Source organism: Acomys minous (genome assembly GCF_964271855.1).
Source record: "Acomys minous genome assembly, chromosome: 10".
NCBI classification, from domain to species: Eukaryota; Metazoa; Chordata; class Mammalia; order Rodentia; family Muridae; genus Acomys; species Acomys minous.
Window position 1 is genome coordinate 78029935 of NC_140491.1, and position 27095 is coordinate 78057029.

Sequence of the window (27095 nt, forward strand, 5' to 3'; positions counted from 1 at the left end):
GTTTGTGGCATTGTATATTGAAAACATGTAATTTGCTTTTTGATTTTAGAGAGGATCACATTAAGAGGTTAACTTGAGTCTACAAAGGAAAGACATGGGTTCTCAAACAGTAATAAAAATGGGAAAGACTGCACGGCGTTTTAAAGTTGTATTAAGTGCATTTTATGCCATGATAAGCCTTTGGAGACTACAGAGTACGAGGCACATGTATTCCAATACTTGGTCCCCATATAGTTGTGCTGTCCATGAATTTTTAGGAAGTATGACCATTCAGAATGAAGTATATCATGGATGGGTTTTTTATATTTCTTAGCCTTGTCCTATTTCCATTTTTATATCTCTGTTTCATGCTTGCAACTGAGGGTTAATCTAGCAGATTCCTGATTTTGCTGCCATGCCTACGTCTTCTGCCATGTCTACCTCCTATGGTGAACTGGTGCACTCTCATTCCTCTACAAGAGGTAAGAATATACAACATTTTATAGTTGCTTTTGATGATGGTGTTTTATCACAACAGTAGAATAGCAAATTGGTACACATTTGGGGGCATGTTCCTAAAGGAAACTATATTCTATTATAAAGATATCTTCTCATCCATGTTCACTGAAAGTTATATTCATAATAGCCAGGATATAGAGAAAGCCACCTAAATATCCTTCTACTGATGAATAAATTGTGAAAATGTGGTATCTTTACATAATGGTATGCTTTTCACCTGTTTATAAAATTGAAATTTACAGGTAAATGGATAGAGCTGGAAATAATCATTCTGAATGGGGAACCCAGGGTAATATGAAACATATGGTTCACACAGTCAAAATGGTATAAATCAAAATATAGTTTTGAAGGACAATAAAATTATACACACTTCACTGAACAGTATCACATCACATTTCTCCTGTTTTTTAACATCCTCCGTGTCTCTATCCAAAAACTCATGTCTCCATGCCTCCATCCCACAAGTTAATTATGGGGCATGTCTGCCTTAACACTTAGACAAGGAAGAAAAGTATGTGAACAAAAGGATTCACAGAGTAAGACAGCATGGGTCACTTGACCTTCAGAAGTATTTCTGACTCATGATAACCCCATGGGTAATTTTGGTGGATAGTCTTTTACAATAAGGTGCTTACAAAAATGGGATTTTCATTTTGCAGGCTAATATTTTAATTGACAGTAGGAATAAAGAATAATTTACTCTCCTGTCCATCTGTGCTGGAAGTGAGCTCCCCAAAGTCTAGTACAGATCATACTGTAACTGGCTACAGGGTGATCACAGTCCTCCATATGAACATCTCTTTAAAATCTTTACAGCACAGGTTTATCAAATGTTTTATGCTTAATTTGCTAACAAATTTTAAAAATTATAATATGTAGAAATAACCTTCGGGAAGAAAATGAATTAGTGACTTGCTTATACATATATATGTGTGTATATATACATATATGTTGAAATATTAGGCAATAAAAAGTCTCAAAATAATAGAAATATGATGCCTTTTGTGAATTTTTATTTATTTTGTATGTTTCCATGTATGTATTTATTTTTGAGTGGCTGAGTACACATGCCACAGCACGTGTTGAGGCCAAAGGTCCACTGTCTCAGAAAACTCACTTACCTTTTGTACCATTGTAAGATTCAAAGATTAAATTTTTGTCATCAGGCCTGTAAGAAAACACCTCTACACACTTTGTCATTTCCTCAGTCCCTATATGTACATTTGAAATAATTATTTGCTCCCTATGTACTTGCTCTAACTTTAGACCTACTAATTTCTTATCTTCCTAAGGTGTAGAAAACTTCATTAAAATTTCCTGATCACAGATTAACAAATATGCCAATCCGTTCTATATTTGGGGTTGAATATCATGCTCAATTTCGTGATGAAATAAACACACTAAACAGAAGAAAAAGCTAGTGTAGGAAGATCAAGACTTGTTGGTGTTTAGTGCTAGCACATTTATGTCTGATAATCATTTAAGCAGTTTGTACTGTTGAATTATATAATCTATTAAACAATATTATGTTAAAGTATCAGGTTTATGCTATAGAAATTACTCCCTAGCCAGTAAGTTATTTAAATTTAATACCACATCATATTTTCTTGATTAAAACCCTTGCAGAATACAACACAGCTAACTAGCCAGTGGAGTTAACTTGCTTCCAAAGCCCCTAATAATGGGGTATTTATGAAGAGTACAAGTGGAGGCTTTAAGATTAACTGTGCACACCAGGTGGTAACTGACAATTATATGACACTATGATAGGCTACAATAGTTGTGTGTTTTGAAGATTTTTTAATGGAATTGTATTAACAAAATAATTTAAGACCTGTCATTTTGCTCTTCAATATAAATGGAATTGCAAAATCTTATGATTTAGATCATCATTTCAAAGCAAATAATTTTCATAATCATTGTCATCTATTAAAATGGAACATGTATTTTATTCACTTTCCTATTCTTTTGCTATGTTTTGACTTACTCCACAGTTTTTATAAACAGCTCAAACTTTGCATTTTCTTCCATCTTATCCTGTGTTTTCTGGAAACACCCATCAACTATATTTCCTTCCATTTTACCCCTGTGCTTTTATGAAACATCTCATCCACTTCACTTCCTTCCGCTTATCCATGGAAACTTGCTTCTCATTGGTGTTCAGTTTGTTCCTCCATGTTTAGTTCAGAGTATGGCACCAGTGCACAGAGCTGACCTCGATACCTTCGAAGAACTCACCACAGTCGGCCTCATCGGAGGCATCTGCACAGTCTGGGTCCTCATCACAAACCCACAGCTTGGAGATGCAGTGCTTTGTAGTCTTACATTGGAAGTAGTCAGGAGAGCAGCTGTTTTCAGCTTAAGGGGAAAATATCTATTAATGTGTAATATTCAGCATGAATGGATATTTTATTTATAAAAAAAAAGCAATTAGACAAGTACTTGATACAGTACAACGAAGACTCCCCTTTTCATTAATGGCGTACTAAGCAGAGGAAGCATAACTTTTTATTTCCTTTATTGTGCACCCAATTCCCTCCCTCACTGGAAGTAGGAAGGAAGCATATTTTTGTGATGATATACAAATAAAACCAGAATTTAACAAAGAGTTACAGGTTATGTATTTAGAAGCTGCTTTTTAAGTTGGAGAATTCAGTCCCTTTAAACTACCTTTCAAATATATATTTAGAGCTCATCCTAATTTAGTTTATAATCCCCAAGTGACTAAATCCATAAGACATTAAATGAATGAGGAAAAATTTAAAAAGTGTAAAATTTAATGAAAATCTTCAGGATTTGTGTGGAACTTCAGAAAGAGTGGTAAAGGCTTGACTCAAACTGTAAACCACATTGCTATCCTGGCCAGTTCCCTGCACCCACTGAGAGACTGGCCAGCTATCCTAACTCTGTTTATAACACAGCATCTTAAACAAATTGCTGCCTTACTGAAGGACAGAAATATTCACTGCAGGTTGGTTGAAAACCTGCAATTAGTCAGGTGCAGGTGCTCTGTCTTTCAGTCTCTCTCTCTCTCTCTCTCTCTCTCTCTCTCTCTCTCTCTCTCTCTCTCTCTATCTGTGTGTGTGTGTGTACATGAAAACATGACTATTCATTCTTGCATGTCAGAGTATTTTCCTTCTTTAAATATATTTGAGTTTTAGATGAAAATGGGAGTAGAATGTGACAAAAGTAATTTACCTTTTTGTTTGTTTGTTTGGGCTTTTGTTTTGTTTTGTTTTTCCTGACAGTGTTTCTCGGTGAAGCCTTGGCTGTCCTGGACTCATTATGTAGAACAGGCTGTCCTCAAACTCACAGAGATCTGCCTCCTTTTGCCTTCCTGAGTACACGGATTGCAGGCATTCATCACCTTGCCTGGCTACTGTTACTGTTTTTAGTAGACTTTAAGGATTATAACATAAAGTATAACTTTTAACTAATTTCATTTTATATTGCATAATTTTAACGAGTATTTTATGGAAGAAAAATTCTAATTAAAATGTAGCTGATTTCTCATAACTCATTAATCAATAAGCATAAAGCAACTACACTTAATATGAGGGAAAAGTCAATTTATAGGAAAATGCCATATAATAAACTACTATGTTACTTTGGTGCTCTGCTTTAGAGTGAGCATATCCTGCTCATGTTAGTTTCCAGGTAGCTCTCAAAATAAAGATTAGCCATACCTTTATTTTTTTTCTCAGTTTTATGTAGAACTTCTTACGTAGTGCATTGTAATTGACATTATTTATTTGTTTTGTTTCTTGTCCATAGTTTTCTCTTGTTCCTCTATACTGCATGGCTTCTTGAAGACTAATGTTTGTTCTAGTTTTGGTTAGGAATCAAAAGTCCCATCAAATGACATTCTGAGTGACTTACGGCAATCCCTTTCATCTTCTTCATCACCACAGTCATCTTGTCCGTTACACCTGAGATTTACCGGGATACATTTCTTGTTGATGGTACACTTGAACTGACCGGGCAGGCAGACATGAGTGTCTAAGACAAAGAGGACAAAATACTCTGACCTGAGGCCCGTGTCTGTATTTAAATCAGTGAAGTAATAAACAGACAAGACTTAGATATATGAGACCAGGTTAGTCACCTGAGTCACCTACCACAGTTAAGTTCATCGGAGTTGTCGCCACAGTCGTTCTCGCCGTCACAGATGAACGCAGGGAGCGCACAGAGTCCTGTGCCACACTGGAACCTGCCTGGCTGGCACTTAAATTCAGCTGGGAGAGAAAGCACACAGGCATTACACATGGCGGTCTACGTTTCTGACTTCTTCAACAGGGTTTTTCCGGCTGTGTTGTGGTACTTGGCATGCAATACGTCCTGAGCACGAGACGAAAGCCTCCAGTCTAGACACCTGGTGAACATCTAGGCAATGCATGAGCCAGATGGCCACCCAGCTTGGCTTGCCCTTCTTCAAGTCCCTTAGCAGAGGAGGAACTAGAAAAATATCAACCTGACTGCTACCATTTAAGAAAATAACTTAGGGGCTTGGAGGTAGTATCACCGTTAGTAAAATGCTGGACAAGCTAGAGAACCTGAGTTCAAAGCCGAGAGGCCATGTCAACAGGTGTTCATAGGGCCTACACTTACAGTCCTGGTACTGGGATAGTAAAAACACGTTCATTCCTGAGGGGTGCTCACCAGTGACCCTAGCATATTCACCAAGTTCCATGTGGCGAGTCCATGTCTCATTTGAGGAAGAAACTGAACATTGACCTCTGATCTCCACATGCACATATCTTCACACAGTTATTCACATAGACATGCATGCATATATACACATGTAGAAGCATGCACATGTACAAATAGTAACACACACACACACACACACACACACACACACACACACACACACACCAGGAGAGCATTCACTAGTGACTTCATCTCGTTACAAGGCTGCTGCTAAAATAACTGGAGTAAAGAGCTTTCACTCTAGTCCATTTTTAAAAATTATCTCTACTTTCTGCTTTGCTGCCTACGATGTACTTGAGTCCTCAGGACACATTCTTTGGCGCTAACTTAATCCCTCCTGTGCTCTTCATATTTAGAACATGCTTTGTTTTGATATTCATTACATACAGTGTTTTGATAGAGTAAGATATTTTACATATCATTTACCTTATTATAACAAACCGTTTGAAAGTGGCAGCATTTTCTTTTGAAACATGCTTTAGTTATGTGGAAAAAGTGGCAACAAATACAGAAGATCTATTTAGATCTGCTCTGTATTAGGTGTTAAGTTAGGCTTATAATGCAGATTTTTATGTATATAAAATTATATCCTCTCACATGACCATTTAAAAGTAGGAAAACCATGTGTGTTGACAGTAATAATTCAATCCAAAAGCAACAGTTTTCCAGAGGTGGACACCAGGTTGAGAGAGCCACATCTGACCCTGAAGCTGTCACGTGTCCCATATTACTTACAATAAAGCACAATTTTTTAAATTCATGGGTACCATGGATTATTAATTACTGGCTGCTAGGTCAATACTGGGCTCTTTGCTAACTCAAATTGTGGAATAAATCACGACTGAAATTTTAAACTTTATTTACAGTGCTGTGGAAAACTTTAAGTTCTCTAAAACATAAATTGCAATATATATTTTTGTTCCTTAATATAAAACTCTATTTTTTTTTTTTACTGTAAAGTCTGTTAACTGCAGAACTGCATGGTATGTAAATATTCCACGATTTTTCCTGTTAGTTCACACTCATTTTTCTTTAATAGCTTTCTGCTTTGTTTTATTTTTGTTATATTAACAGCTCTCCCAATAAAACAGTTATATAATTTAAATTAGTGTTTAAGCAATAACTCAGGGCCTAAAGGCATAGCTAAGAGATTAAGAGTATTGGCTGTTCCTCTAGAGGAGTTGGGTTCAGTTATCAGCAGTCACATGGCAGCAGCTCACAGCCTCTGTGACTCTAGGGAATCCAGTGTCCACTTTGGGCCACCACAGGCTCTGCATGCCGACACACATGTAGACAAAACACCTATATGCTTAAAATCAATATGAACAAATATTTTTAAAGTTGAAACACAAAAGGAAAAATAGGAGGTTAGTGTGATGTTTGTTTTTTATTTTATTTTTGTTTATTTGCTTGTTTTTGAGACAGAGTTTCTCTATGTAGCCTTGGCTGTCCTGGACTCACTTTGTAGACCAGGATGGTTTTGAACTCACAGAGATGCGCCTGCCTCTGCCTCCATGACTGCTGGCATTACGAGTGTGTGCTACTTTGCCAGGATTAGTGTGATGTTAATATGTGTCTTTGGAATGATTTGGATGAATTAGAGCATTATACCAAATGTAATTGGCACTTGTAAGGACAGAGAATTCCTGCTCACTGTGATATTACAAATACCACTATGTAAGTTTTCAAGTGTGTAAGAATTGGATCAGGCCTCCCTGCTTTCTTAGATGGGGTTACAGCCTCTTGGTATGAATATATACAAATTACGATGGTGCACTGGCTGCTAGGTCCAGAGGTTAAGTTCCAGGTATTAAGATGGTGGGTAAGAACTCTTTGTAACTCCAGTTCTAATGGATTTGATGCCCTCTTCTGGCCTCCAGAGGCACTGCGCAGATGTTATAACATGTATTCATGAAGATGAAATATTCATACATACAAAATTTAAAAAAAGAAAACATCTAGATCCTACAAACACACACACACACGTATATATATACATATACACACCACTTTTATTCTACCATGTCTCTAAAAGGTCTATGTCAATATACATTTAAGGATTTAACTTACCAACTACAAGTAAACATTTATGTGCTAATGATCATAAAAATATAATTGTAAAATCATGATAAACTTCTTTTAAAGCATGTAATGAAATATCTCTATGAGAATGGATGAGAAACTGACCTCTAGAGCCTGGATAACAACAGCAAAATCAGATAAAGCTTATCACATCAAACTAAAATATATTTGCAAGGAAAATGAAGCAATCATAATATAAAAGACAACCCATGAAAAAGGAGAAATGTTTAGAAAATATAAATCCTAATTATGGACTGATAGTCTCAATGCATGACAAAATTAACTCAAAAATAAATTAACAGACTAGGAAATTTTAAAAAAGGGGTAAAATACATCACTAATTAGAAAGGGACTAAATTCCAAAATCATAAGAAGAAATAAGATCAAATTTATCAAAATAGATATTATTTTTAAAAAGACAAAGTATGCCAAATACTGGCCAAATGTTGAAAAAGGGGCTATTTGTACACTGCTGATAACAATAGAAATTAGCATGGGAATTCATGGGAAGCTTCATTAAAAGTGAACTAGAACTGGCATGCTATTTATTGGTTCTGCTGTGCACTGGAAGTTTTTAACTACACCACTGTTTGCTGCAGTGTTGCTTCTGGTAGTGCAGTAAAGCATCACTTTATATGTACATAGACAGATGAACAAAGACATGTCACAAATAACACTGAGATATCATTCAGGCTTAAGTAAGGAGGACTCTTAATTGTGAGAATCTGAATGAACATAGAGAGCATTTATTATGACATATAGTCCAAGGGTAGAACGAGGAATTATTCTTTCCTGTCATTTATATATAAAGTTTTAAAACAAGAATCGAAACTTGAGCAAACAAAGAGTAAAATGGTAGTTAATAGAGGCTAGAGAATGGAAGACTGAGGAGATATGGACCACAGGACAGAAAATTCATTTAGACAAGAAGAATAAGTTCCAGAGATGGATAACACATTGTAATGTCTATGCTTAGTAACAACAAACTATATACTTGATTGCTAAGAAAGATACTTAGTGTTCTCAAGCCAAATCAATCATGAAGTCACAAGAGAATGTATATGCTAAATGGCTTGAGTAGACCATTTATGTATGTACATATATAAGAATATATATTTATAAAATGCTATTTTTGAATTAAAATACAACATGCAAATACTTATGTTTAGCTAGCATAAGGACCATACACCATCTTTTAAATAGCAATGCATCTTCTTTTAATTTTTCAAACAAACATATAAACATTTGACTATATACATTCTGAAAGCAGACAACTAGGAGAAACTTTTATTAACTGTCTACTTAACTTTTCATACCAGTGAGTTAGGTGATATTTTAAAGTTACAAATAGAATTCAAAATGTGCAAATACTAAAGAGAAAAATCATTGTGATGCTGACTTTACTGTAGATCTTTAGGGTGTTATTTTCCTCAGCAAGTGTTTCTGGTCAACAAAGGACAACATTATCAGGAGCATGCCATTTTTTCTCAATCAACAAAGTCAAATTGTATTTAGTACTTTATTTACTACATCATGGAAAATCTTTTTTTTCCTGAGGAGAAAATAATTTTCTTACAACAAATGAGTCTTAGTAAGTGTTCATCATCACGCATAGGATTCCTTCTTTTGAGATTTTTCTCTAATTTTAAGAAGAATAATTTGATGATAATTTTATACCTGTTGTCCACAAGTCCTTTTAATCATTCATTGACTAACACGTTGAAAATAAAATCTGTTAACAATGTTTCAAAAATAAAAGAGGGATGAATTTTTTCAAATAAAATGCAAAATATTAGAAAACCAATGACTTTCATTTTATTTCTCATCAAAATTGTGGCTTATTGCTTTCCACATATGAAGAGATTATGTGAAACAGCTTCCAGAGTATCAGGTTGGTGTTGGCAAAAGGTGAAACACAATTCATTTAAATTACAATCTGAAGATACAAAGTAGCTCTATAATTGTGATAGGAAGTTCTACAGAGGTAAATAATCACCTTCCACTTCAACAGTACTCTGTTTCTCTTCAGAACAAGGCTTAGGATCTTGGACTCTACTGTGAATGCCAATCAAGGCCAACTTACGGCTCAATTGTCAAATGGAAGTCAGGACAACCATGCACTGAGACCCTGAAGGAATTATCAGGATTGACTGCAAGCATCTTCAGCTTGACAGAAAAGAATTGGAGTGACCTATGGAGTGAACTATAACAGGCTTTCCAGCAAGGCTCCTGATTGCCCATTGCCACCTCAGTTAGCAATGACGGCTAACCTACAGTGATGACACTCAAGGATGCATTTTACACTATCTACTAAGAGCAGATTAAACCAGCTCACATCAAATAAAAATTAGTGTTGAAAAGTCTGACTCCTCAAGCGTTTTCAAGATTTTAACACTAACAGAGAAAGATACAAGTTTAGGTCCATTATATGCAAAGGGATTTCTACATCTTGCCCATTTGTATTTCAAATTTGGTGAATATGTTAAGTCAAAACTCACAACAAGCGTTATCCTACTGACCACTGTGTAGCAAAGGTTTTATTCAGGAAAAATAAATAAATAAAGGCAAAACCAAGACATTGCAACCACTTCTCTTTACATTGTTAAACAGGAGTTTCAAGGTAAAACTTTTCAATTTCAAAGATGGGAACTTATGGGGAAAAATGCCTATGTCAAAGCCTGGGTGATTGATACCCTATGAGCATATACAGGGGGAAGAAGTCTCCCTCAGTCACAGTCATAGGGGAGGGGAGTAAGGGGAAAATGGGAGGGAGGGAGTAATGGGAGGATACAAGGGAGGGGATAACCATTGAGATGTAATATGAATAAATTAATAAAATTAAATTTAAAAAAAAGAACTCTAAAATGGAAACCCAGGGTTCTGATTACTCACGGCAGTCATCAGGCTCATCAGATCCGTCACCACAGTCATCCACAGTGTCACATTTCCACCAGAAAGGGATGCATTTATCAGTTTTGCATCGAAACTTAAAAAACAAAGGTAGGAAAAGAATGTTGATAAACTTAATACATGGAAAAGGGTATTAATGCACAGCCTGGTGTGTCCACAGCCATTCTCGCTGTCATTATGGAGCTGGCATGACCTTCGAGCTTCCACAAGAAGGAACGAATGAACAAACCTCCACACAAGCTGGCAGGGAATTTCACTGCTCAGAATACCCTGGTGATTAAATCCTGGGTGACTAACAACACCCTCATGACTGAGCTCATGCATTTACATGTTGTCTCAAGGGCTGCTTTACTCACAACAGGCAGCTAAGTAGCTGCTGCTGAGAGTAAGTGGCTATAAAAGCCTCAAACATTTATCTGCTACCATATAGATAATGTCTGTCAACACTCAATAAGGTAAAATTGGGCCAGGGCTATCAGGAAGAGATATCGACGTGGAATAATTCAATAAATTTGAATTAATTGAAGAGAATTGCATTTTATTAAGAATCTTCACTAAGAATCTCACTAAGAGACTTCAGTGATAATAAGGTCAGCTCTTAAACTTTAGATGTTGCATGTACAAGTGGAAGATTCTTTCCAGCTGAACAATCACAATATTTCAATTTCATGATGGTTCTCAAACCAAACCAAACAAAATAAAACAACAAAAAATTACATAAGATCAGAATTTGCAGCTGTCCAAATGAGTATTATTGATGCTTCTCCAAGACAGCAATCAATACAGTTATTTTCAATTATTAAAATTATTTAAAAACATATTCATTAAAAGGAGTAGGATTGAATATACCCAGAGTACAAGTATGCTTATGTGAGAATTTCTTCATAAAAATCTATTATTTGAGCAAGTAATAAAGTTTACATGTTTTAAATGTACATGATTTAGAAAGATAGGGAGAGGAAATTCACATTAAAATTTGAAAAGGTAGAACACTATGGTCACATGTTTCTTCTATAATAAGTTTAATATGATAACTTAAAATGCTAGTCACTGAAAGCTCCAATGATAGATGCTACTTGTTTTTAAATCCTTCCATTTAAAATGCCAAAAGTAGCTGGACACAGTGGCACATGCCTGTAATCCTAGCACTTGGCTGGCAGAGGCAGGCAGATCTCTGTGAGTTCAATGCCAGCCTGGTCTAAAAAGTAAGTCCAGTATAGCCCAGGAACTGAGGTTTCACAGAGAAACTCTGTCTCAAAAATAAAATAAAATACCCAAAACAGGGCTGGGTATGGTGGCACAGGCCATTAATCCCATCACTCTGGAGGCAGAGGCAGGCAGATCACTTTGAGTTTGAGGCCAACCTCTTCTACAAAATGAGTCTAGGACAGCCAAGGCTACACAGAGAAACCCTAGCTTGAAAAACCAAAACCAAAACCAAACAAAACAAAAACACAAACCAGCCACGACAAAGGTAGAATGTGGCAGAAGTAATTCAACCTTGACTTTTTGTATTAATTTTTAAAGAGAAGATTGATTTAGGAAAGCAGTCTGTTGGCATTCTTTCCTGGCAATATTGACTTATGGGCAATTTGGTATATGAGTCATTTAATAAAGAAAGGCTTGAGGAAATTATAGCATACTCTCTCTGTTAGGAAGGAGTTCTGAGCCTCCATTGACACAGTAAGCCAGAGCATAAAACTGTTTAGTCACTTGATTTTTCTTTTTGCTTTTTCTTGTGAAATACAATCTCATTTAGCACAAGATTCCATCAGTCTTGGTACACAGCTAAGGATGACTCTGAAATTCAGTTCCTCTGACCTCCATATCCCATATGTGAGATTATAGCTATGTGTCTTTATGTTGGGTGTTAATGTGACACAGGGCATTGATCTACACATGAGGCAAACACCCTACCTACTTAGTACTCCATGCCCTGAACTGTTTCTAGCACAAGCTTTAACTCTGCACAACTAGGAACATGACCCAAAGGCCCATTTGATGCTTAGTGACCTTGGGAAATTGACAATTTTCTTTTAACTAATATTTAAATTAATAAGTGAAAGCATTGTTTAAAACAGAAAACTCGTGTATCTGAAGTAGCTGGCATTAAATCACAAAAAATAATTAATAAATAAATAGAGCAAATCTCTTTTGATCAACATATTATAGTCTTTATTTTATTTGTTTGAGACAGGTTCTCACTATGTAGCTCTGCCTATCTTGGAACTTACTATGCATACCAGCCTGTCATTTAACTCAAATACATCTACCTGCCTCTACTTCCCAAGTGCTGGAATTAAAGGTGTGTGTCACTACACCCAACTTCTTCCATATTTTATAAAGCAGCTTGTATTCATTCAGATTTAGAAACATTAGGTGAATACATTTCTAAAAGTTATTTTCTTTCTGAAATGTCATACATCAATTTTCATGCAAAGGATTTGGCATGGAAAAACCGTAACATGAAAATATTGCTTCAGTTCAATTATGTTTAATAGAAATGGATATGAAGTCTGTTTGTTAATTTAAAATGCAATTTCTTTAGTAAGAAAGCCTTTGTTGTTAGCAAACGCTGAATGTCAAAATATCGTCCAGCTATTCTGCATAGAATTATAAATACAAGAGTACATTTCTTTCTTGTAGTAATGTGGGGAGGGGAAAACTCATCACTAGCCTTAGGGGGAAATCTCTGTATTCTACTGATTTTTTTTATAATTGCCTTAGCCTGTGGTCATGTCTGTTGTGTTTTTCATAAGTTACCAGTGGGAAGAAATCCCTTTATAGATAGTTGACACTTTGGGGAGATGAGGCTGAGTCTGAAAGCAATGGCCCTGAACATTAAATATTTCCAATCATTACAGCATATCAATGCATATTAGTGAGAAGGTTTCAGGTCTTCTCAGTATCTTCAAAATATCCCCGATTAAGAGGGAGAATTTCTAATACATACTTAAACATCACTAAATATATCTGATGTAAGTAGAAAACTACTGTTCAAATTATACGTAATATGACGTTCTGCTCTCATTTCAGTCTAATAAGAAGATAAAAGAGTTTTGAGCCAAAGAAACCATGAGAAGGCATGCTAACATTACATTTTAATGATAACCAATATTTTATTGTTAGAAGATTTCTTCTACTTCATCTCTTGCTTCATTTTTTCATATTTAAATGAAATAACATTAAAAATAAAAACATAAACCATCATTGTCCCATCCACTGCCTGCAGAGCCTGATCTTGAGAAACAGCCTTGTGAACCTGGAGTAGATGGAGGCGTCTCCCCACCACACCCAAGTTTGAAAGCAGGAGTATGTGCTGGTTGCATTATCTTCTCCTCACTCAAGCTGCAGCGTGGTTGACTACAGGGTGGAGGATTACTGCCGTGTTGTACACACTATTGAGTTAACTATTTGAGCAGGAGAAATCATCTGTAATGTAGAAAACTCAACAAGAAGGATGGCTAAGAGAAATAAATAAGGGAAAGGAAGTGTTCGCTGATAACTTTGTTAAGAAAGTTAAGCAAGAGACAGAATTCAAGGATGACACTATGGCCATCAGGAAGGCACGGAAATGTGCAGAGTCTTGATCAGTGGATGAGCAGTAAGAACTTCTAGGTCAAGGGATTCAACTGTATCCCCCATCTGGAAACACACAGACAACACTCTCTTGAATCACCTTCCACAAAGGGATGAGCTGAACACTCAGCAAGGAGACAGTATGAATATTCATGAAGAAGTGGAAGAAGGCTGGCAGTGGATTTAGCTACTCCTGAAGAGTAACTTGAGCTGTTTCCCTTAATCAGTGAAGAATTAGAGCTAACAGATGTTGGCTAAAAGCATGGAACTCAAGATGATCCAGCAACTGTTTGACTGAGTGTACCTCACCTTATGGTCCCAGGAAATGGGAGTGAAATTACCCCTGGATCAATTACATCGCCAAAGAAACCTGAAGACTTGATGGTATCTTTATTTTCTGTTATAGTTTATTATTTAAAATATTTTAAATTTGAATGTAGTTTGAGCATACTCTCCCCTCACCCCAAGTTTTTCCTGCTCTTGTTCCCTCCCTAGTTGTCCAAATTTAAATTCGTTCTCAACAAACAAACAAACCCCCATTACAACAAATTTCCCAAATCCAGGAAAACAAAATAAAGCAACAGCAAAAAAATCCTTCGGAAACAAACAACAACAAAATAAAAAAATAAAAACATGTACACTGTAACCATATAAGAGTGCACATAAAAGAACTGTGGAGTCCACAAGCCAGTCAGCTGCACTTGAACATGAGGTATGTCACTCTTTTGCAGAAAATTGGTTTTTCTTCTCTCAAGAGACATACGTGATACTTCAGTTGCTACTCTTGACTACAGAGGCTTGGTTTGCATTAATTCATTAATTTTTTTAAAAATATAACAAAAAACATATAATAACATAAACCAAAAACTATCATATTGAAATTGGGCAAATTGAGCGGGACCCCTGGGCCCAAATCTGCCTACCATAATGTTCTACTTGTAGGTTTCTAGGACCCTCTGGATCCTTCTACTTTACTATTCTCCCATGCTTCTCTCATCCAGAGTCTCAATGGGATGTCTTCCCCTCTGTCCCAGTTTCCTGGTAAGTGAAGGCTTTCATAGGATATGCCCCTTGACCATGTCTCCTGAAGGGGGAGACCTTGTGGCACTCAGAGGAAGGATAGCAGGTTACTGAGAAGAGACTTGATACCCTTATGAACATATACAGGGGGAGGTAATCCCCCTCAGGAACAGTCATAGGGGAGGGGAGTAAGGTGAAAATGGGAGGGAGGGAGGAAGGAATGGGAGGATACAAGGGATGGGATAACCATTGAGATGTAATATGAATAAATTATTAATAAAAAAATAAAAAAGAAATTGGGCAAATTGGACAAGATAAACCAAGAGAAAGAAAAGTGCCCAAGATAGGGTATCAGAATCAGAATCACTCATTTATACACTCAAGAATACCATAAAAACACTAAACTGTAGGCTGTAATATAAGCTCAGAAGACCTAGTGAAGACCCATGCAGGGCTTGTTCATGTTGTCTTACACTCTGTGAATTTATATGAGCTTAGCTCATGATGATTTAGAGGGCCTGCTTTTCTTGGTGACCTCTATTTCCTCTGGCTCTTAAATTCTTTCTGCCTCCTCTTCTGATGGATTCCTAGAGTGCTGAGGGGTAGAGATTTGAAGGTACATCCCATTTAGGGGTGAGTATTCCAAGATTCACTCTTTCAGTAATGTCTGGCTGTGTGTCTTTTTTTTTTTTTTTTCATCTGCTACAGAAGGAAGCTTCTCTAACAATGGACACACATGGCATGCATCTCTGAGTATAGCAGGATATCAATAGGACTCATTTATAACTACATTTACATTTTCCTTTTCTTAGATCAGTACTATTTGGTTTTGTCCTTGGTCCCTGTGATTTCTATTCTCAGTTGCTTGGTCATCTAACTGGTGCTGGGTATAGGTTCCATCTACTGGAGTGAGCCTTAAGTCAGATCAGTTATTGGTTGTTTAATGCCACAAGCTTTGTGCCACCATTGCCCTAACATCTTGCTCATGCAAACCTCAGTGGATAAAGGGTTTGTTGCTGCCTTGGTGTTTATGTTTCTCTTTTGATAGCATGCTGAGTACCTTCCAGTACCAAAGAAGCTCGAATGGAATGTAGGGGTAATGAGTCTATGTAGCTACAAGCTTGACATCACTATATTCTATACGCTGTATATAGGCTGTCTTTATCAAAAGTGCCTTGCTGTCAGTTTGTAGAGAGCAACCTATAGCCTTGGCAAAAATCTGTGTCTTTTGGGTATTCCCAGGTTGCCCCTTTTCACCACCAACTCTTTTTATTGTTGTTATTTCTTGAGACAGGGTTTCTCTGTGTAACAGCCCTGGATGTCCTCCATTCACTTTGTAGGCGAGGCTGGCCTTGAACTCACAGAGACCAGCCTGCCTCTGCCTCCCACCCCACAGTGCTAGGGTTAAAGGTGTGCACCACCACACCTGCCTAGGCTATCAACTCGATGAGACATAACCCAATCCTTCATTTGGTAACAAGAGATGGCCAATTGGGGACTCTACCTTCTCCAGTATTTAGTGATGTTATTGGGATCCCTTCATATATGTATATATTTTAGGACACTTCTACTATATTAGGTTTCCATACTAGTCCCTCTATTACCCCTTAATTTTAGGCATCTCTCCCTATATTCTCTCTCACCACCCTCTCTCCAGTTAATCCTCCCATTCCTCCTTACCATCCATATCTATCTATTCCTATTTCCTTTTCTACATCTGAAGATACATTGAACACAGACCCTGGGAATCTTAGGACAGACACATTCAGTACTGAAACTGCAGCAAGAGAAAATAAAACAAAATAGAAAGGCCTTTAATCCTACAGTCACTTTGGTCTATAGTTCAGAAGAGGGAGGGAAGGAAAAATTGATATTGATGGCAAAAGTAAAGCTAAGGGATGATTGTAGAATATTCTCTTACTATAAAGACCCTGAAGAGGATGAGCCTAGTTTTAAAGAAGGAGAGGTGACTGGTTTGCTAGGTGAGGCAACTACGGAAGCATTCGGTGGAAGTGTGAACTTATGGAAAGAAGGAATATTTCCAGATGACTTGGCTGTCAGATAAGTGATCTAGATAAAGACTTTCCAACACCCAGGCAAACACCTTCTGTTAAGAGTCCCTATCCAAAACTTGACCTGTTAGCTGCAGAAAAGAATCTTTTCCTCCAAAGTCCAAAAAGAAAGAGGAAAATTCTCTGCTGAAACAGAAACCTAAGTCCGACCCACAAGGTCACTGTTTCTACCAAAGCTAGTAACTAGATGCATTCTTCCTCAATAAACATAGCGACACAAACTTTGTGTATATGTGTGTGTTTGTATTTGTGTGTGTGTGTGTGTGTGTGTGTGTAGGTACATGTGTGTACATGCCTGTGAACATTTTTACATGCATATGCAGACACATACATACACACATTTACTTTTAGTCTCTTATGCAGGATTACACTTTTAAGCCTGTTTGTCTGTGGTGTTTTTGTGTTTTGTCTTTGTATTTTGGGTAATGACATGGAATTTCCTTGCTAGCAGATTTTTCCACTGATGTATAATTAATAATTATTTAGATGATAAAAATAAATAAATTCAATTTCAAAAAATAAAACATGCATTTTGATGAACAATTTCCAAGACTAATAACTTCATTAAATAAAATTTAGACTACAATTATCACTCACAATATAAACTATGAATAGAGGATAAAATACAATCCCTTGTGTGGTGAATTATAGTTGAAATATGTAGAAATTCCACCTAAAAATATAGTAAGCCATATTAAGATTTATGATTTTATCACTTGCAATAGTTAAACACCTTGAACATTCAGTTTTATTACTAATTTTAATCATGAGTTTTAATAGATTTGTTATAATGTTTTAATTTTAATAAAATACATGTTGGAATATTTGGGCTATTTTATTTTTAGAAGAACCATATGATTTTGGAAATAATATATTGTTAACAACTAAATAACAAAGCAAAATATATTAGTAGCTTTATATTGAAATTGGAATTTTTATTTTAATTTTCTGTACTTATTATATGAGTGTGTGTGTGTGTGTGTGTGTGTGTGTGTGTGTGTGTGTGTGTGTACAGACAGATGTAGATACAAGGCTGTGAAAAGGCTGAGCATGCATGTGGTCCACCTTGTTCGAAGAGGCCAGCAGCAAACTTTGTATATTGTCTCTCGGATGTCACCCATTTTGTTTTTTGATACAGGCTATCTCTCTGGTCTGGGGTCCATCCAATACAAATGATAGCTGCCATGGTCCACCTTCTTCTACTCTCCCTGCTCTGGGGCTGAAGACCAAAGTCACTGTACCTGTATGTTTTTTGCTTGTTTTGTTTGATGCCATTTTGAATGTGAATTCTGAGAGGCAAGCTCTGTCTGCCCTGAATGTGAGAAAAGTGTTTATCGACTGAGACAATGATGCAGCCTCTCAAATTTTGATTTTTTAAAAAATCTGAATGTTTCATGGTGTGAGTCTTAACTACTTAGGTTATTTGCTTTGTTTCAATTTCAGACGCACTGGTAATTGTGTTCATTTGCTCAGTGTTCTTTCCAAAGTACTACAATGGAGAAGTTTTCTTTTACAATACGAGAAGGGAATATGAAGGAACAGCTGCAGGATCAACATGGAGGACAGCATTGGCTTCATTATTCTGGCAGTCAGGTAGACAAACTGATAAATACATTATCATTTATATCACATATATGTATATATACACATATTTGTGTACTGTATTATGTATAGCATATATATGTATATATTAAGATGAAAATTGTAAATTTCACTAGATAATGGTATTACAAAATTTATTTTTAAATGAAAAAAAGTTAAGTTCTCCTTTAAATTATACTCGTACAAATAATGAGGTTGTTGATACTATTCTCCACAGTGGTTTGAATTCCTGTAGCATATATTCTGTACAGAAAACAAAGTCTTTGGCCTCTGGTTTCAGACCAATACCAGAACCTCCTTGTAGCAGCTAAAACCAAGTACACAGTCAAGAATCCACCTGTAAGGGTGATGTTAACTACAACTATTGTGTCTGAGGACTTGTGTCCATTTAATTATCATAACGATATTTTGAAAATATTATTCCTTTTATTTGTAGTATCTTCCAAATTTCATTTTGAAAGGTAATTGTCTCATAAAGCAGTGGAGATTCGTTCAAGTCATCAGGGTTTTCTGCTTAAAAATGAATGTTTCTCTTTCTGGAAACATATGGTCAATATTTGGGACTCTACCTTCTCCGGTATTCCTTTTCCTTTAAGTGTGACCTGTATTTATTTTGGTTGTTTTACCTCCATATGAATTTAAACTACTTTTGCCATAAAATTGTATCTGTTTGTATTTATACTATATACTTAGCTCTGCTATTGAAACTTTGTTGTGCCCTTAAATGTCACGAAGATATAATCATTACACCACGCATAATAGGAATGCTAGCCCATATGTTCTCTTAATATGCCCTCTGACTGCTCACCACTTGTCTTAACTTACTGTAGCACTTTGAGCTTGGATTTAAGAGCCACCAGAAATATGCAATAAATTCACACATCTATGGGATTCTGTTAGATAACATTAGAAAACGGATTAAAGCAATTATTCCTATTCAAAGATGATAAAAGTAATGCACCTAAAATTTAGGGAACAATCCCAGATGCTTCTGTGAGTATGAAGCATAGCCACAGATTGTCATTCAGCAGATGCCCTTAACATCTACCAACACTGACTTCCTGTGTGGTGAGTGCAGCTCTGCCTTCAGTGTTGAGCCGAGCTGGCACTGCCCTCCCCATTTCACACAAACTTCAATGGAAAATAAAATCCTTGGCAAGGGTCTTCCTGTTGGATGCCCCAAAATGAGCAAACCCAGAGGATAGAATTTAGTCTTTAAAGAGTAGTTAAAAGGCACCCCAATCTCCTTGTGGGCCCCATAAGATGGGGTGTAGGGACTACTTCTGACATGGACTCTGGTGGCGACTCATTGATCACTACGCCCTGGCAGAGCCATCTTGCCAGGCCACCGAGGAAGAGGATGCAGGCAGTACAGATGAGACTTGATAGTCTGAGGTCAGATGTTAGGGGACAAGGGCAACTCTTTCTGAGGACTAGAGGAGGGAAGGAAATGGTATGAGGGAAGGAGAGAGATGTCTGGCGGTGACAAGGAAGGGGACTACAGTCAGGGTGTAAAGTGAGCAGACTAAAAATTAAAAAAAAAAATTTAATTAAGAAAATCCTTCCCTTTTTTTAAGAACTAGATCTCAAATCAAACAAGATATTGATGCTCGTATAACAGTGCAATTTGTGATGCCATATGACTACTTTATAAAATTAATAAAAAGTAATGAAATCAACTCCATACAATTAATTACCATTAAGTAGAAATTTTTCTGGGATAACTTATTGAGAGATAATAAGCAAATTTTGATATATGCTTTCACCAGTATATTATTTTCATATATATATATATATATATATATATATATATACATATATATATATTATAAAAGCTAATCATTGTTTATTAAATTTACCCTTTCTTTGTATTTGCAGGAAATTGATGAGGTAGGGTTGATTACCCAGCAGCTAGTTTAGTTGTTTAAACTATCCATCTTTACTACAGTATTACTTTAACACAGTTCTTTCTTGACCTGTTCAAAATGCCCTCAGATCCTTCAGTTCTTCTGCACACTTAGAATTTGAGTCATAATTCAATGTGAGCTTTGGAAAAAAATTAGTTTTGTTTTCCCTGTGCTTGTTTCCCAGCCCCTATTTATCCTCTAATGCTGAAAGTCTTATTTTAAGCATGTGTATTAAGTTGCTTCTCCCTTATTCTGTGATCATCTGTGCAGTACCTACAATGATCAGTCATTTCACTGTACTTAATAACAAAACGACTAGTTTTTCAAATTACTTATGCTCATACGCAAACACAGGCCAAGCCTTAATAACGGCATACACACACAACGGAGGAGATGATTCCAGAATGCAACTCACCTGACTGGCTGTGCAGTTGGATAAGCAGGTTCTATTATCAGCTGCAAGGTAGAAATTGGTAGGACATGCACAGGTGTGTGTCTTCCCAGGGCCTAAAAGGCACAAATGGCTGCAGCCACCATTATTTACTGTGCAAAGATGTTTGGAGACTACAGATGAGAAAGACACAGCAAAACATAATTATCAAGACCAGTAATGTAGTATGGCATTTGAGACTGAATTTTAAAGTATCGTAATTTATAGTCGAATAAACCTTTGTAATATAAAGCTATCAAAGTTATGAACATATTTTATAAGTGCTATTCAATATCTGATTTCATTCATTTTAAGTGCTTTCTACAAAAACAAGCATTTTAGTTAAAAATAATCCATCATCAGAAAAGTAAACAAAGACTAGAAGCGTTTGGTTTGAAGAAATATATTTACTTATAAATATACATGTAAGATAAAGCAATGAAACAATGAACTACAACAAAAAGCATGAAGTTTTGCCTTTTAGTACAGGAAAGCAATCAAACCTTTATTCCACAAGATCTGGTAGCATTCTATGAAGCACATTGCATAATTCTTCTAGGCAGCGCTGTGGTACGGACCCTGCATTGTTCTAGGGGTTTAATCTTCCACTTCTATTTAAGCATGCATCGTTTCAAACGCTGTCTAGTATGACTTGAACAGGTAAACAATTCTTTATGCTATTACTGAGACTCTAATCTCATCCTGCAATAGCTTCACGTGACATGAACTGGTGTCGTCATATAAAAATAAAGCTAGACAATGGAATACGATCATTCTTATCAAGAATGAAATTATACTTCATCTTGAAATAATAAAGAGGTGAAATGTGACTGGAGGATGTCGATGCATTATGGAAATCATGGAAAGAATAATTACCATCAGGTTGTCTATAAGAATGATACACCTGGATATCTGTGATGGCATGCCATGAGTTAATCAGTGAGAGTCTGTCTGCTCCCGAGGTTTTATGGACACGGCTGAGTGACTTGGTTTTCCCATCAGTCCAGTAGATGTAGTCTTCAAACAATGTTAGTGCAATCACCCCTGGAATGTCTTGATTAGGGACTGTAATAGGAGATGGTAAGATTAATGTTCAGTCTTGGCAGACTTGCCAGTTAAAATATTCAAGTACTACATGGGCTGGTACAGATACTACTGCTACAGAACTTCCGAATAATTGCTATGACAACCTGTCCGGTTGGCAAGGTTCTTTATTACAGGTTAAGAGAATGCAAGATTAGGTACCAGAGTTCATCGTGCTCATATTTAGCTTCATTCAACAACTGGGAGGAAAATGAGTGGGACCAAGCTCACCATCAGAGGAAGACTGCTTTAGCAGAAACAAGTAGCATCCAACATTCTAAAATTAAAAATAAGGAGATTGTGTGTGTGTGTGTGTCTGTGTGTGTGTGTGTGTGTGTGTGTGTGTGTGTTGCATGTAACTCATCCTGTAGAATTTACATATTTCCTTAAAGTTCATTGACTAGTTTTCTGCCACATAAAATTATTATATAACATTTATAAGATAAAATGTGTCTACGATCTGAAAGTAGAGTGCCATGAAACTATTATAAAGAATTTTATTTTAATTAAGTTATATAGATTTTTATGATTTTCTTTATCTGAAGATGAAGGAAAAATATTTCAAATAACAATTTATTATGACTATAAAGCCATTTGGATGCTGATTTAAATTACTTTGTAATTATTTCATCATAAATGGGATTTAAATATAAAGACTGGTTGACCATCACAATGTAGATTTTTTCATATAGGCTGTATCAGAGTCCTGGTGGCAAATAAATGTAATAAATCTTTCTGTACTGAACAGGTTTCTGCTTTGTGATGAGGAGTTGTTTGGTTTTGTTCAAATGCTTTAGTCTTAAAATGGTTTGCAGATTAATATAATTTTTAGCTCTGATTTCTCAAAGTTATCAAATAATCAAAGTCAGACAAAGGAAACTCTCACATATGAACAAAGATTCTAATAGTTTTGGGTATTGGTTATAAAATGTTCTAAGAGAAAGGCAACTTATACAAAGGGCACAGCAACTCCAGAAGTATCTTCCTTTTCATTTATAAGATTTTAGGTATCAAAAATTAATGTTTTACGTGTTCAATGGCAACCGAAAAAACATCAAATTTATCACAGTTAGGGAAATATAAGGACTCACTTTAAAGTGAAGAGTAAATTTGTGTTGTCAACAAAAAGTAGACGTTTTTAAATGCTGATGTATTGTGTTTTTAAGATAAATCAAATGGAATCTGAGAATTTACTATTATTCAGTCACAAAGTAAAAGAAATAAAAGTTTAGTGAAAATCACATGTTAAATCCTTTAGTATCAGTAGTACGGGATCTATCCAAAAATGCACCTGGACAAGATACTTTGTATATGAAGAGGGTAGAATTTGAGAAATATTTGGAAACCTTAGGCATTTTGAATCTTGATGCTATTTCCATATGTCCTTGGACCTTACCTCTTCCTTTTCTTGTATGGACACAGAACATGCCTCTGAATACCAGGAGTACAATTGGGTAGAAGGATGGAGAAGCACTTAGCCTTAAAGAATCACATTTGCTACTTATACAAACTACTTCTATCTCTTTCCTCTGCTTCATCAATTTAATTTAAAAAGACAAAACTGCAAAAAAAAATGATATTGAGTGAATCATGGTGATGGATAAAAACTATGAGTCCTTAATCAGAGTGTATAAGTTGGGAAACTTTAAAAGAAAGCTGCAGAATATTTTGAAATGCATAGAAACATTCCACGTGTGTCCCTTCAGACTCAAAGGAACTAATTATACCATGAAGTATGGGCTGGAATGTTAATCATCTCTTTAAACTCCCAGTCTGCCATGACTCAATTGACTTCTCTGAAAAGACAATGTTTTTTTTTTTTTTTTTTTTTTTTTTTGGTCCTAATTCGGGACTATTTATTTGCACTTCCTGTTTCCTTGAGGTTAACACGTCTTGAAAGTATTTTCTTTTCTTTTTTTTTTTTACACATTTTTATTGAAAATTAAAAATAATTCCTATTACATCTCATTTTCTATCCCATCCCATGCATCCTCCCATTCCTCCCTCCCTCCCACTTTCACCCCAATCCCCCTTCCCTATGACTGTGGCTGTGGGGGACCTCCTCCCCCTGAATATGGTGCTAGGGTATCAAGTCTTTTCTTGGTAGTCCTCTATCCTTCTTCCGAGTGCCATTGGGCCTCCCCCACAAAGGGACATGGCCAAATATGGGGCACCAGAGATCCTGTGAAAGTCAGTCCCCAGTCTCCACTTAGCTGTGGAGAATGTTCTGTCCCTTGGCTAGATCTGGGTAGGGGTTTGATGATGACTGCCCGTTTTGTCCATGGTTGGTGCCTTAGATCAAGCAGAATCCCTGGGCTCAGATCTAGCCATCATAATGTTCTTCTTGTAGGTTTCTAGGACCCTCTGGGTCCCCCTACTTGCCTAGCCTCTATATTTTCCTCATCTAGAGTCTCAATAGGATGTCCTCACCTCTATCCCCGTTTCCTGGTAGGTGCAGACTTTCATGGGACCTGTCCCTTGGGCTAGTGAAAAGACAATGTTATTGTAAAAATTGGGCTGCTAGCATTTTGAAAGTCGCACAATCAGTCCCACTGCTCAGACCTGTCACTTATCTATACTGCTGAGTCCATGGGTGCTTCAGAACTAGCCTAAACTAACATTTCCTAGGGCAACAAACATCTCTCAGACCTAAATACAGTGTTGAGTACTGCAATACCACCATGAGTGAACAACTTTATACACTTCATTTCATTTAATATTTCCAAAACTCTATTGTTAAGTACAATTCTTTGCAATATGTTGTCCAATAAAAAAGAGGTGGTCAAAATGAATGAGTAATTCCACTGATGTTTGAGTCTGAGTCACTGACTCTGCTGCTAAGATCAATGGACTTCACCATCCTGCACTGCGCTTCAGACAATGGAGCTGGCAGAGCAAGAAAACCAAAGGATTTAAGGCATAAGCTCCAGCTGTAAGTCAGCTTGTTTAACAACCTATTGCACTGCATTGCAACCAATTTACTGGACAAGTAATTAAGCATGACCATCATCAGATATTTTAATTATTAAATAGTCACCACAGTTTCATGGCCATCAGAGCCTATGAAATGCCTCAGCCAATAAAAGGGTCTTGCCACCAAGCCTAACACCAGTGTATGATTTTATAGACCCACACGTTGGAAGGGGAGAAGCACAGGGGTAGCCTGTTTGTATATGCTCTCACACACAATTTAATAAAAATTAAAAATCTATTAGTTCAGCAAAGAAAAATCTATAGCTAAGTTCACATAGAAAAGTTAGGTCGAAGTGAAGAAAAGGGGTAGGAGTAAATTTTCCCAAAATGCCTCTTTGTTTTAGTTTCCTGTTTGCTGGTAAGTACAGAATAGGCACTGTTTGCTGTATAAACAAACTCTAAATTTCCCATTTGGTAAATGTACTTTCTTCTCAGACATCATCAAACACTACCATTATGTTCATAGAAAATGAAGCCAAAATAACAATCCATGTTTACAAGGAAGAGACTGGTCTAATCTACCTGATATAATCTAGCTCATCAAACTGGCCTTCGAAGGGACCAGGACACCCCAACAAGGCCAGAAATCACACCAACAGAAATCAAGGAAAAGATAGGAAATCAAGATTAAGTACTTCTATACTATCCATTGTGAAGATTCATCTGTTAGGTATGGAGTTCCCTACAGAGTATTAAGTATTTATTAATACTATGATTTAAATGATTATAGTATATATTAACTATTGAATAAATATAAATAAAATGTGTTTATTTTTCCATCAACATATTAGACTTCAACCTACATTGATTATATAAAACTAAAACATATTTGCATTAATATTGTATTTTGACATAAGACAATCCTTTATTTGCCTATTTATTTTTACATTACAGATATGTATATACAGATGTATGTATGCATGCACACAATATTAAATATGCATGTATATAACTGTAAAATATCTTTACCCACAACACACACACAGACGCACACAGACACACACACACACACAGACACACACACACACACACACACACACGTATACATCAAAGCAACAAGAAATGGAATTGCTAATGGAGTTGGACAATGAATGGATCTGAAGAAGTATCAACTCCAAATGTGAAAGTACACTGAACAACTCTAACAAAGTAATGTGAAAGAACTGAAGGACAAAACCAGCAATATTTTCTCAAAAATATGTACCTAGCATTTTAAACACAAATATAGCATGCATGGATGTCTTATATATGACTATATGGCTTAATTTTTAAAAATTAGAAAAGTGAATTTAAGGACTGTTTTATTTGCAGGTATTTAATAGCCATATAAAAATACAGAAAAATAGAGATGACCTGTGGGCTGTAGCTTAATGGGTGATGTCTTTGTGTTTAAAGCCAATTTTAAAGTGCTTACTGCAGTTAAGTTTCTATTCTGTATAATGAATGGCCTTGTCTATTGAAATGTTTCCAGTATTCTGTTCAAGCACTAGATTACTAATTCTCCTTTCATGACTTTATATCAGAAGAATATAACTGATGTTTGGCAAAAGTAATATCAAAATAATACCTACTTTGTAGTTTTCTCTGTCAGTTAATATGGAGACTGTATTGTCACTATCCACATTATATTATGTCAAAGAAATAAGTGGGAAGACAGCACCAACTTGTGCTTTTATCTCTGATTCAGCCTTGCTGCTTGAGACACTCTCTAATAATATTCTAGACTACTCAAATCTGGAGCTATCCTGTTTACTCAACAGGATAAGCAAGTGTATTTCTTGATAGCAGCATCCCAATTGACTATAATGAAACAAATGTATACAATGAAACAAAAAGTATTAAAATGTTTCCTTTTAATCATTCTATTGTGTCATGGGAAGTTTTTTGGGACACTGGCAAAATTAGCTTGATTTGCTTCACCTTGCCATGTACATTCCACTAGTGGCCTTCTAATTCACCTCTTATTTCTCCTGTAGGATTGACTTTCTTCACTCAAGTGCCATTTTTTTTATTAGGTATCTGTCGGGAGCCGGCGCTGGTTCCCTGTCTCCTGGAAAGCCCTTGTGGCCAGTGCGCATGCGCAATGACGTCACCTGCTTGCACAACAATATGCTAATTGGGTGTTCTCTGGAGCACCAATGACAAAAGAGGACACGCCCCTATATTCCCTATATAAGCCACGGGTTTTCTGGGGCAAGGTCCTTTTCTCTCCGTCTGCAATCAAGAAGA

At 36.3% G+C, this 27095-nt stretch overlaps 1 protein-coding gene across 5 annotated transcripts in view; it reads right to left on the reverse strand.

Annotated features, from left to right (window-relative positions):
• LRP1B (LDL receptor related protein 1B) overlaps positions 1 to 27095 on the reverse strand; it is a 1938012-nt gene that overhangs the window by 190086 nt on the left and 1720831 nt on the right. For all 5 annotated transcript variants that reach the window (XM_084800259.1, XM_084800256.1, XM_084800258.1 and 2 more), the window contains 6 exons: positions 21687 to 21875; positions 20796 to 20944; positions 10183 to 10276; positions 4617 to 4733; positions 4378 to 4497; positions 2737 to 2856 (listed from right to left, as the gene is read on the reverse strand). In XM_084800259.1, the coding sequence (XP_084656385.1) occupies positions 2737 to 2856; positions 4378 to 4497; positions 4617 to 4733; positions 10183 to 10276; positions 20796 to 20944; positions 21687 to 21875 (789 nt within the window). The remainder of the gene's footprint in view (positions 1 to 2736; positions 2857 to 4377; positions 4498 to 4616; positions 4734 to 10182; positions 10277 to 20795; positions 20945 to 21686; positions 21876 to 27095) is intronic.